The sequence below is a fragment of the Quercus robur genome, chromosome 2 (genome assembly GCF_932294415.1).
Source record: "Quercus robur chromosome 2, dhQueRobu3.1, whole genome shotgun sequence".
Lineage (NCBI taxonomy): Eukaryota > Viridiplantae > Streptophyta > Magnoliopsida > Fagales > Fagaceae > Quercus > Quercus robur.
The window spans coordinates 16379611-16393308 of NC_065535.1; the positions used below are offsets into that span (position 1 = coordinate 16379611).

At 34.5% G+C, this 13698-nt stretch overlaps 1 protein-coding gene and 1 long non-coding RNA gene across 2 annotated transcripts; one reads left to right on the forward strand and one right to left on the reverse strand.

Annotated features, from left to right (window-relative positions):
* Positions 1 to 4786: 4786 nt before the first annotated feature.
* LOC126702346 (uncharacterized) lies at positions 4787 to 6811 on the reverse strand. Its single transcript, XR_007647733.1, has 2 exons — positions 6600 to 6811; positions 4787 to 4836 (listed from the first exon to the last, which is right to left on the reverse strand). It is a non-coding gene; the product is annotated as an uncharacterized LOC126702346 (long non-coding RNA).
* A 1708-nt stretch (positions 6812 to 8519) lies between these two features.
* On the forward strand, positions 8520 to 12859 carry LOC126712641 (3-hydroxy-3-methylglutaryl-coenzyme A reductase 1). Its single transcript, XM_050412047.1, has 4 exons — positions 8520 to 9721; positions 10310 to 10491; positions 11784 to 12130; positions 12212 to 12859. The coding sequence occupies exons 1-4, from the start codon at positions 8760 to 8762 to the stop codon at positions 12452 to 12454; spliced, it is 1734 nt and encodes a 577-aa protein (XP_050268004.1). The 5' UTR covers positions 8520 to 8759; the 3' UTR covers positions 12455 to 12859.
* Positions 12860 to 13698: the final 839 nt, after the last annotated feature.

A 13698-nucleotide genomic window follows, 5' to 3' on the forward strand; every position in this document is an offset into this window, starting at 1 on the left:
GTTCAGAGCAAAATCAAAACCTAGTTTTGAAGTAAACTGTTATGTTTAGCTGTCTTTCTCGATATTGTATACTCCAAACGATGTTGATGTTGCAAAGCAAGAGAATTGAAGAATTGGAACTAAACAAGGTATAATCACTCTTACAGTCACTCCGCCATTCTTTCTCCGACAAAGAGTAAAACACCAACCACATATTGTCAGCCTTAATCCACAAAGAGTAAAATTTCCAGTATTTTCTTTATAGATCTTTTCGTTTTTTCCTCAGAATGCCAAATTATTTTTTCCAAGATTTTTTACTACAACAATAATTCTTAACAACACCTTTTTCCAATGATCTTTCTTTTTGTTAATCTGTTCTTGTAAATCTTTATCAATTGTTTTATTTTTCAACAATCTCATATCTAAATCAATCCAATCATTCATGTTAGTACCATGCTCTTTGCTTGTTTCATGATTTTAATCTTATCACTAATATTTCTCCAATCATTAGTTCCTTTGTTAGTAAGTTGATTTGTACCACTACCATGTGTTGTTGAATTAAACAACTTGCAACAAAAACAAAATGTTTTATCTAAATATTTTGAATACACTAACCATTTTCTATCAAATTTCTCCCCATGGGTAATTTTTAAAAATAAAATGTAGGAGAAAAATTTCTACAATCTTTATCTATAGTAAAATTTAGACCATTGTCTCTAATTGGACCCTTTTCTACTAATAAAGATACAAAATATTGATACAAAATTAAGAAAGTTATTAGTAGAAAATGGTCCAATTAGAGACAATGATCTAAATTTTCCAATGGATAAAAGATTGTTGACATTTTTCTGCAATAAGTCTATATGATATCAAAAATCCACACCAGGCTCTTGAAAGGGCCAGTACACTGTCAATGTCGAATGACGCGCTTAGGAAACAGAAGTCATACAATCACAGCCACAAACTTGAGTGCAATAATTTTAGTGTCTGTACCCTTAACAGTTTCAGAGATGATCCTACCAACTTCAGCTTTGTATTATTCAGAATGTGTGGACATTGGTGTTATAAAGAACGCAACAAATTGAATCAAATTTCTTTTCAACTTCAGACATTTTCTTTATTGACAAGATGAACGAAAAGAGCTTCTTGTATTTACACAGATAATATCTGTAGCAATACTTTGAAAACATGGAATGTCTTTTTTTTTGTTGGGGGATGTATCATTCATGTACGTGAAACACGCTCTGCTTGGAATTTTTGTTATTGCTCTTACCACTAATTTAGTTGTTCTCAAGTGCTTGTAATAAACTACTTATTTGAATTTTCAAAATAGAACAACTAGGATTGAGTGGAAGACTTCCAGTCAATTTCATTTGTTCGTTTCCAACCTGTTTAACCAAGACATAATGCAATTCGTGTTTTGAGTTTCCATTGATTGACTCTCAAGTCTTAAGGGCTTAGACTATAAAATGGTGGGGGGAGAGAGGCAGAGAAAGCAAAAATGGAAGGAAAAAGGGAGGGAGGATATAGAAGTCTTAAAAGGCTTAAGTAAAATGCATAAATAAAGCGGCTCCAAGACCATGACTAATGTATGAAAGGATGATCAAGGAGGACCTCAAAACGGCTTGACATTCATGTCTGGTTTACATTTCTCTATACTTTGGAAGTTGAAACCAGTTTATTAACAATATCAATTTCAATAAAGTTAGCCCCTAGAGTGGAACTCTACAGGATTTGGTAGGTAACAACTAAAACTGTTTATCGTCAAGAGCCTTTTAACTCAACTGATATTTTATAATAGTTTCAACAAATATGTCTCCAAGACCATGACCATGACCATGACTAATGTATGAAAGGATGATCAAGGAGGACCTCAAAATGGCTTGACATTCATGTCTGGTTTACATTTCTCTATACTTTGAAAGTTGAAACCAGTTTATTAACAGTAACAATTTCAATAAAGTTAGCCCCTAGAGTGGTACTCTACAGGATTTGTTAGGTAACAACTAAAACTGTTTATCGTCAAGAGCCTTTTAACTCAACTAATATTTTATAATATTTTCAACAAATATGTCTAGATTCAAACCTTGCTCCTCAATTATTGAACTAACAAAAAAGCCAAACAAAAGAAACTAACAAACTATGCCTATGCATTGTTCATTTTGAGACATCCAATAAAATTAGAACAATGGTATTATCAATTAGATTATCTAAGGAGGATTATCTAAGGAGTTGTCATCACTGGTTTACATTTCTCTATCCTTCGAAAGTTGAAACCAGTTTCTTAACCGTATCAATTCCAATAAAGTTGGCCCCTACAGTGGAACTCTATAGGATTTGGTAGGTAACAACTAAAACTATTTATTATCAAAAGCCTTTTAACTCATCTAATATTTTATAACATTTTCAACAAATATGTTTAGATTCAAACCTTGCTCCCCAATTATTGAACTAACAAAAAAGTCAAACAAAACAAACAAATTAGAACCCGACTTCTGTCCAATGGCCAATGCCACTGGACACATTGGATTGCGGACACATGTCCAAAACTAGACACATGTCCGTATCCTGACAGAAGTTAAACCCAACAAACTATGCCTATACATTGTTCATTTGGAGACATCCAATAAAATTAGAACATTGGTACTATCAATTGGATTATCTATGGAGGAGTCATTTCCACTACGATACTTCGTCCTTTCCTGCCACGGACTCAATTTGTGGTTGTCTATCATCCTCAAAATGTCGGCATTTGGACATGAAAAGCCCAATATGATGTGTTTGGTATTGGTAAATAAATGTGACCAGTTTTCCAAAATTTGGCATAGGATGCTAGCAACTCATGGTATCTGCCGCAATTTTCGTAAGGTTAGGAAATAGCCTAGCTTTTACTACAGAAGAAAAAAGTTTTACCGCCATTGCTGGAATGAGCTAGAAAAAAAAAATGCTTTTTAAAGTTTAAACCGACCCCTTTTAACTTTAATAGATGTGAGAGAAGGCAAAATGCAGATCTTTAATTAAAGTTAGTTAAGTGCGGTGATTATCTGATGTGATGGCCCCAATTCCAGAACTGGCACGTGACTTTCGTTTTACTGAAGAACCGCATTTCTATTCATTTTCTTATTTAAAATTTGGATGAGAGGATAAAGAAAAGGAGAGGAGTCTCTGCCCAATAGTAAGGACAAATTTATTTCTTTGGACTTTTTTGTTGGAAATTTGTAGCAAACCTTTGTATTTTGATCCTTGGAAAATATACATTATTTTTTTATTAAGATGTTATAAAACATCTATTTAATCAAAACTAGAAAAAAAAAAAAAAATCCGTTATTTGAGTTAGACCATACAAAGTACTTTATTTGAGTTAGACCATATATAAAATTTTTTTAAAAAAAAAAATCGGTTATGCAATTTCATAGATTTTCCTGGAAAATTTGTTTTTTCCCAAATTTTTATTTGTGGACAAGGAAAATCATAAAATGAGTTCCATGAATGCACCACTAACAAGTTGGACAAAATTGCATGACGAATATTAATTAGAACTATAAAAGATAATATTATGAGGAGTTTAATAGTAAATTAGTAATATTCCATGATTGTTTTATTTTACTAAAAAAATTGGATTTGAATCTTCTATCCGAGTTTAAATTCAATAAGCATAAAAAAAAAAAATGTTTAACACCCTTCAATAATGCTATGTCACATCAAATATATTTATAACTTAAAGTAGTATACATCTCTACACACAATTCTATCCTACAAAACAAATTAAAATTAGAAAGAAAAAGAAGAATACAAAAGTGAAGTTGAAGTATGGGGTTTGGTGGGCATTGCTAGACCGTTGGGCGAATTGTTGCGCTTTTGAGTTTGTACACTGTAGTGTTGGGGTCATCCTCATCGTCCTTCTTTGGTTTGATAGGGCGTGGGATATGGTGGGGATCGGTGAGTGTGTGTTTGTTGTAACGAATGATTGTGGTAGTGGAGGAGAGGACATGGTTTCGAAATTGGACTAGCGGTTGTGTTCTCCATTTGGATTCGGTAGTGGAAGAGTTAGTTGATGATTGTTGGCCATGGTCAGTGGTCACATGGTGGTCTAAGATTTTGATGAGTGTAAATTTTTTTTTTTCTTCTTTCTATTTTTAATTTGTTTGGTAGGATAGAATTGTGTGCAAAGATGTCTATTTCTTGACTTTAAAATATTTGGTGGGGCATAACATTGGAGAGTGTAAACATATGTTTTTACACCGTATTTTTGTTGAATTTAACTCCAATCCTCTCATTTTGGAGGGAGGGGGAGGGAGGAATTATGGAGAACCAAGAAAAAATTGGTAAATTATGGTCATTATTTAAGTTTTCAAGGTTTGAAGAGAACAAATTATAGATATGATTATATGAATAAATCAAATCTTGAGGAATCCGGATTTTAAAGATCTAGATTTTTTTTTTTTTTTTTTCAAAAGTGAACATTCAAATTCCACTTTTTTATATATCCAAAGGTGAATCAAGATATTAAACATCCAAATTCTATTTTTTAGAATATTTTTCTTTTAAAGTGAACAGAATATTCAACATCTGAATTCAACTTTTCTCTCTTTATTTTCACCTCTTTATTTATTTTTAATCTCATTCGACAAAGTGAGATCTCTCTCTCTCCTCCCACCCATTTAGTCCTCTCTCAATCGAGCGCCACTAAATGTTGCTTGTATATCGCCAATATTTGCAAATCATTGTTGCATGTAGATTTTTCACCACAACTCTAGTTACCATCGATATCCGCAATTTCAAGCAGAGCAACCTTGATCGGTGTAGGAGAAAATTGTATGGGAATGAGGACGCCAGTTGTGCTTGAAAACCCATGAACTTGCAAGAAAAGAACCTAATAAGAAAGTCTGAGTCTATACAAAATTGAAATAATGGGTCTCACATCCTCTCTAGGAGATGGTATATCATGCATTGGATGCATGTTTCCACATGGAGGTAGACCTTACACATGTGGGGTCCACCTCCATGTGAGCAGGGGCGGCTTGATGCATTTAGGGGCCTTAAACGAAAATTGACTTGAGACTTTTTATATATTTAAATATGATTTTTTTTTTTATAAAAAAATTAATATTACTTAAATTCTATAATCTTGTTTTAGATGCAAAATTATTAATTAACCATGTAAAATCTTTTTTTCATTAGAAAATCTATAGACACAAAAAAATTGACAAAACTTTGCACAGTTGTTGATGTGGCAAATTGGTAATGGTAAATAAAAATGTGATGTTAGTGGTAGACCTAGATAAAAACTAGTAAAAGTTTGCTAGCTCAACTGTTGTGAAATTCTTTGTATATTGCTTTTTTTTTTCTTTTTTTTTTTGTGAAAAGTGTTATATTCACAATATTTTCACAACAAATCCTAAATATTAAGTTGTTACTGGTTCTAATTTAAACCCACCACTGAAATTACTTTTTTCCCCACTAATAACAGCCAGTAACAACCTTCTACTTAGGATTTGTTGTGAAAAATGTTGTGGACGTAGCATTTTTCTCTCTTTTTTCTTGTTTTTTATTTGATAAAAAATGTTATTTTATTTATTGGCTAATATTTTTGGGCTTAATAAATAAGTTTATAATATAAATATTATTGTATTGGCCAAAATTTGGGGGCCTTTTTCTACTTGGGGCCTTAGGCGACCGCCTCATTTGCTTTCATACTAGAGCCGGCCCTACATGTGAGAGGAAAGAAACATGCATCCAATGCATGGTGTATTTTCTCCCTCTCTAGAATACAATTAGATGAATCGAGTCACTATTACAGTCACGTGTAACTCACGTATCTAATGTTTTTTGTGCAACAGGAATCTATATCTACCAAACACCTATGGCATAAAAACAAGGTGTTGTTATCAATTACTATTAAAACGTACCGACATAGTGAATGCCTAGTTGCCTTCAATGTACCCACAAATGTTTTAACTGATTTCAGACCTACATAACCTTATTCAATAGGGAGTGAACTTCACCACCATTTTTGTTTCAAAAGTTATCTTGCCAAGTGTTTATAATTTAGCTTTTATAGCTGTCAAGAGGCATATGCAATTATGCATCATTGTTGGGTGTAGTAATGATCTTCCTTTTTTGTATACCTCTGTTCTAGATTCTAGCCTTTCTATGTTATCATGAGTATAAATTTTTTTAAAAAAAAGTATTTTATTTCTTTTTACATGTTCTATGGCCATGAACTCTTGAATTCCACAAGAAGTTTAGGTCGTAGGCATCCTCCTTGTACTTGTTTGGGCATCAAATAGGCAAAAATCTATCATGTATGCACCTCATGTGAGAAGGTAGATACATGCGCTTAATGCATATAAGAAGGTAGATACATGTACTTAATGCATAATAGCCTCTGAGCACGGGCTCAAGCGCGTGCTCAGAGGCTCTTCTATTTTTTGGATAAAGATTAATAATTTGCATATTATAATTTTGGATTTATACTTTTTCTAATCACATAAAAAAAAATAAAAAAATAAAAAAATAAAAAAACAACAACAACAACAACTACTAACTAAGGGTGTGATAAAGAAATTATTTCCCCCATAAATGCATAAATCAATACTACCAAGAATTTTGGAAGATACCTGTCTGCTCAACAAATGGTTTGAGTCTTGATTGCATTTGCCAATCTCAATTCCAGACCCTGTAAAATGTGTCCCTAACATCAAATCCATTGAAGTCATCAATTAGTTGCTAAAGTTTGGCTTCATTTTTAAAAAATAACCATTGAAAAGCACAAATTGAACAAATTGTCAAAAAAAATTTACAAAGAAAAAGAAATATGAGATTGATGAGAATGAAACTTGGCCTTCACAAATATAAGATAAATATAAAACTAACTAACAAACGTGAAGGTTAGTGATAATAAGGAGATTGTGAGTGAGAAAGTGAAAAACAAAAATAAAAGATTGAGAAATTACATAGTAGTAACTGCTTTTTAGTGGAGATGTTAGGATGATAAGGATGGATAGAAGTTATAGTCTTGGTTTTTATTGTAGGAGTTTTTTTTTTTTTTTAATAAAAAAGAAGAGATTGGGGAAAATAAAAACGTGAAATTAGAATAATGAAATTTTTTATAAAAAAAAAAAAATTGAAAAAAAGGGGACAAAAGAAACAAATACATTGTAAAAAAAATAATTAAAAAAAAAGAAAAAAGAAGAAGAATATGTGGGGTGAGTTTTGTAAATTGGAGGAGTTTTAAAACTAACAAAAGAGTGATCCTATTTTGTAGGGAGTTAGTGATTAGAAGTAGGAATTTAAATCAACGTAAAAGTAGGAGTTTATTAGAAGGAGTAAGGCATTTCAACGTAGAAGTAGGAATTTATTATTTTTTTCAGTTTACTATTTTAACCTCATTTTTAAGTTTTAGGTAAGAGTATTTTTTATACAATTTGCAATTTTAACCCCATTTTTAAGTTGTTGGTTAATTAATTTATGAGTATTTTTGACAAAAAAAAAAAAAAACAATAATTAATTTTCTGAATCCTCTTAATATATACAAAAAATATATACAGATAATTATATCTTATTAATTAGTAATTGGAGTGCTTTAAGTGATCCATTCATGTATAAATTGATCACCAATTGACGCTCAAATACGTTTGTAAGGTGGGTTCTTATTAGATCAATTAGTAAAGTCTCTGATAGTTGTATAAGAGATATGGGGTTCAATCCCCGCCTACACCAAAATTTAATTGGTACGCCATAAGTTAAAACTCTCTTAAAAAAAAAAAAAGTTTGTGACAAAATGTATGGTTTAGGACAACTTTGAATTCCACCCACACTAATCCATGGAATTTGGATTTGGATTTTTTATTTTTTTTTAAAAGAATCTTGTAAACGAGTGTCATAAGGACAAACATTAAAAATTAATAAATACTCAATTATAAACTATAATGCACACTTTAAAAAAAAAAATACACATGTTTAATGATTCATTGGCTTACACGCACAGATTCATTATGGCTATGTGTGTTTTTTTTGGACATATATGTATAGTTTGACTTTATTTTTAAAAATGTATAAAAGCATTATTCAATAAAACATTAAATATATCCTTACCATTGCCTGGGGGGTGGGTATACACAATCAACTACATCAGACGGTTGTGAAAATGAGTGTACTTTTATAATTTTTTATAAAAGAGAAATACTGCGCCCACAACAAATCCTAAGTAAAAGATTTTTTTTTTTTTTTATATACAAGATAAAAATTCTACTTTAGAATAATTTAAGTGTATATATATATATATGTGATAAAAGAGAAATTTCAATAATAGACCATTAGACCAAGATTTGAATCAATAATAACTCACACATATGATCTGTTGTGGGAAAATATGGTAACCTAACATTACTTTCGTTTTATTTGGTAACGACTAACGAATGAGCAAAAGGAGGTAGCACGTGCAAAGTGGTGGAAAGTGAGCTGTGAGAGAGGCCAATGTCTGCTTCGAGGACAGTATCTCACACGCGTGTAGAGTCGACACCCGCGCACTCTATTTAAACCAACTCAAGTCCTAAACCTTCGCTAAGCCTAAGACTCACCAGTCACGCCCTCTTTTCCGCCACTTCACGCACTGTGCCTCTTCACTCTCCTCTCTCCTCTCTTTTTTTGTTAAATTTAAATTTCCTAATTTTTAAAAAAAAATTATTTACGTAAAAGTATATTAAAAAAAAAAACTAAATAAAAAGATAGAGAAAAACAAACAAAACTCACTTTGTTTTTCTCAGCCGGTGAATAAAATGGATATCAGCCGGCGGGCCCCGAAGCCGCCACAACGGCCTCTCACCACCACCATGCACGACAGCGGGACCCTCCGCCGCCAACAACCAAACAAACCGTCCACCCCAAAAGCATCGGACGCGTTGCCTTTGCCACTCTACTTGACGAACGCCGTGTTCTTCACGCTCTTCTTCTCGGTGGCGTACTACTTGCTCCACCGGTGGCGCGACAAGATCCGAAACTCCACGCCCCTCCACCTTGTCACGCTCCCGGAGATCGCCGCCATTGTTTCCCTCATAGCTTCCTTCATCTACCTCCTCGGTTTCTTCGGCATCGACTTCGTCCAGTCCTTCATCTCACGCGCCTCTCACGACGCGTGGGACCTCGACAACCACCACAACTTCCTCATCGAAGACGAACGAGATCCCCGCCGTACACCACCGCAACAACCACAACCGGCACCACCCCATCCTGAACCGTTGATTTCAACTCTCTCCTCCGAAGAAGACGAGGAGATCGTCAAATCGGTCCTCGTCGGCAAAATCGCTTCGCACTCGCTAGAATCACAGCTCGGTGACTGCAAACGAGCCGCCTCGATTCGACGCGAAGCGTTGCAGAGAATCACAGGTCGGTCAGTCCAGGGTTTGCCTCTAGAAGGGTTCGATTACGCTTCGATTCTGGGCCAGTGTTGCGAAATGCCAATTGGGTACGTTCAAATTCCGGTGGGTATTGCGGGACCCTTGTTGCTTGATGGGTTCGAGTACTCGGTGCCCATGGCTACAACCGAAGGGTGCCTTGTGGCTAGTACAAACCGTGGCTGCAAAGCCATTCACGTGTCAGGTGGGGCCACTAGCACGTTGTTGAGGGACGGAATGACGAGAGCACCAGTGGTGAGGTTCGCCTCTGCTAAAAGAGCTTCAGAGTTGAAGTTCTTCGTGGAAGATCCAGTCAATTTCGATGCTTTGTCTGTTGTTTTCAATAGGTCTGTTTTTCTGTCTTTTCAGGTTTATTTAACACTGGGTTTTCATTTGCTACTCGTATTCTGACTTGATTTAATTTGATTCTTGCTTAGTTGTCTTTCTTTATGGTTTTTTGTTTGACTTTGATTTTAATTTATCTGTATTTTTTGTTGCCCACAGTTTTAATTGAAGAACGATGATGTTGATAGGTTTAAATACCTGGACACGTCTATTTTGGTTTTTCGGTGATGGCTTGGCTTTGTCAGTGGTTATTTATTTATTCTTTTGGTTCTGTTCTGAGAAAAATTATTGCTGTTAGGAAATCAGAATTTTACAATTTTGTGTCCAAGAAGAGAGAATATTGGAGTGAAAGTTAGAACCCCTTTCTCCCTTGTGTGTGTGTGTGTGTGTTTCTCAAGAAAAAAGTATTTGAGTGAAAGCTGGTGGTTTATCTGATCCTACTAATAATTAATACTATTAAACGAAGAGCCCCTTTTCATAGCAATTGAAGGGAGTATTGATTTTAAGGTTGTTCAGTGATAGGATTCTCAAAAAAGGAAAAAAAAAAAAAAGTTTTTCAGTGACAGTGACATTGGTTTAATTGATTACAGGTCGAGTAGATTTGCGAGGTTACAAAGTATTCATTGCTCTCTCGCTGGGAAGAATCTGTATATGAGATTTACCTGCAGCACAGGTGATGCGATGGGAATGAACATGGTGTCGAAAGGGGTTCAAAATGTTCTTGATTTTCTTCAAACTGATTTCCCTGACATGGATGTAATTGGCATCTCCGGTGAGTTCCATGCTCTTTGCTACTATAAAAGCTGAGAATTTACAGTTTAGTGGTTGGTGAGACTGGTTTAGGCTGGATATAATTTACTGCTATGTGTAAGCTATTTCTTGGGCTTGTTTTACCCCCCAATAATGGATTTATCTTCTGTCTTGAATTGATGTTTAAATTTCATTACCATGGATATTTGTCAACATCAGTCCATAAGAAATTGTGAATTCAACTGATTTGACAATACTTCAAATTAGATCTGTATTAATTCGATGGACTAATAAGTTTGGGTTTATTGTCCTCATCTATGTCAGTACTGTCTTTCAAAATGTTTAAAACTTTTAACACCAGCTTATTGTTTGAGCTCTATCTTTTATTCTAACTATTTTTTTGGTATTAATTACTGTGGTTAGGTCGACGGTCACCGTAAAATTTTGTTACTTTATTATGAATGGTTTTACCATAGAAATCCACAGTTGACCGTAAAATTTTTGGATTAAGGTTTAGTTGTTGTTTCTATGAGTAAAAAATTGTGGACTTCTAGTTGGTGCAGTAAAATATCAAGTTTGCTATTTCAGTAATTAATGTGTATGCAAAAGCAGATTCTCTCACATGACAGCACTTGTTTTATTTTTGGATACCTTCATTTTTTTGGTCTGTTTGGATACCGCTTATTGCTGAAAATTGAAAATTTATTGCTGAAAATACTGTAGCAAAATAATTTTTAAATATGTGAATAGTACCGTGGGATTCAGTTTTAAAGCAAAATTTGTTAGATTTTGTACTTGCGGGTCCCATAAATAGTATATAGGACTCAGGAAAACACAAACGCAGACCAAAAAAGCAGTACGCAAACACACACTTTACCTTGAAAAGAACGCTATGTGTTGTTTAAGCACCGTATCATGTGCATACTTGGTGAATTATTAGCACCAACTCTGGCCCCTAAATTGTGAATGAATTTTAAAATATTCTCTCTTTCAATGTCATGCTGCAATTCTTTTTAAGAAGTTCATTTCATTTGGACTGCTCTTTATAAGCAGTTGTCTTATTAGAGATGTTAGAGAAATTTAACAAAATGGAATAAGAAAGTAATTCCATTGTACTTGCTGACTATATAGATCTCTCTTTTCATATGGATGTATGTGAGTTAATTTCCTAAGGCTAGGCCAATTTATTTATATTTTAAAGAAACCATATTCATTGTGTAAATGTCTTTTAAAAAATAAATAAATAAATAAAAGAATCGAGCTTGGCAATATCAGTTCAGTTTGTTGTTATTTACGCGTTACGTAATTGACCAGGAAATTTTTGTTCCGACAAGAAACCTGCTGCTGTAAATTGGATTGAAGGACGTGGAAAATCTGTTGTTTGTGAAGCAATAATCAAGGAAGAGGTGGTGAAGAAGGTATTGAAGACCAATGTAGCAGCCCTGGTAGAGCTCAACATGCTTAAAAACCTTGCTGGTTCTGCAGTCGCTGGTGCTCTTGGTGGATTTAATGCCCATGCCAGCAACATTGTTTCTGCAATCTTTATTGCCACTGGCCAAGATCCGGCACAAAATATTGAGAGTTCTCACTGCATCACCATGATTGAGGCCCTCAATGATGGGAAGGATCTTCACGTCTCTGTGACTATGCCTTCTATTGAGGTAATCTGGAATTCCCTAGTTATAATTAATTGAATTATTGATTACAAACTTGATGGCTTATTTGATTTATGTTTCTGTCAGGTTGGTACCATTGGAGGTGGGACTCAACTTGCTTCTCAGTCAGCTTGCTTAAATTTGCTTGGTGTGAAGGGTGCAAGCAAAGAGTCCCCAGGATCAAACTCAAGGCTCTTAGCCACCATTGTAGCTGGTGCTGTTTTGGCAGGGGAGCTCTCCCTGATGTCTGCCATTGCAGCTGGGCAGCTTGTCAGGAGTCACATGAAATACAACCGATCCAGCAGGGACATGACCAAAATATCATCTTGAAGAAAAAAAGGCGGCCCCAGCAATTGAAATGAACTAGAAATAAAAGGAAAAACAGGCTGGGAGGAGAGATAAATAGAAGCCAGGTTGGGGAAGAGCAAAGCAAAATTAAGCAGTTGGTGCCCAACTGCCCATGTGAGATTGCTTTTGCTTTCATTAGTGTATGATTTCATATTCTGGCGACCCCGTGAGCTTAAAAGCGCCCCCACCAAAATAAGTGGTCTGTGTTTGTGTCCTTAATAGTCGCTTTAGTCTCTGTTCCGTGTTTGTTGTTATTTGAAATTAAATGCTTGTAGCTGGGGACCAGGTGGCCTCTTTGCTCCTTATGTTTTTCCTATTGTCAGCTAGTACAAAAGAATGGCGCCTCCCCAGAAATTGATTAGAAGAATAGATTTTCTATTTTGGTTACTGCCATGTGCTTATTTTATTTGCCTCTGTATACTGGACTTATTGTAATTTTCTGCGCCATTGCAATATCTCTTGCTGCATGTGTCAGATTGCTCCTGGAATATGTAAGAATTACTCATATATTAAAGCTAGGTACCCACCTTTCTCTCTCTCTCTAAACTTTATTAAGCAGAGACTTTTTTTGTTATTTCTAAGGGTGTGCAGTCAACCCGCTAACCCACCAAAACCTACCCAACCTAACCTAACCTGCCAAGTTGGGTCGGTTTTTAGGGTTTGGTCGGTTGGGTTACAAAAATTTTTTTTTATAGCGGATTGTGTTGGGTTCGGGTCATAAAATTCCAAACCCAACCCGACCCACCCATATATTTAAAATATATTATATAATTATTTTTTTTTTAAATAACTAACTTTTCATATCCTATATAAAAGTCAATTAGTTCACACAAACATTAGTAAATTACTATTGTTATTTAGTCATTAGTGTTATTTGCTTTTAAAGAGTTACAGTAATACTAATCTTTGGGTTTTTTATATTTTTTTCTATTCAATTTAATAATAATAAAATTTTCCAACCCATGGGTTCAACCTGACCATGTGGGTTGAGTTGGGTTGGGTTGAATTTTTGATTTACCTACCATGGTGGGTTAGGTCAAAAAATCCCTTTAACTCGACCCAACTTAACCCATACACACCCCTAGTTGTTTCAGCCAAGAACTTTCAACTAACTACCAAATAAGCACTTGGAACACAACTTGTACACAAGACTACCCAACTTTCACAAACAAATCAGTTTGCACTAACTTGATCTCACTACCTCATACTATTCTTTCGAAGTACAA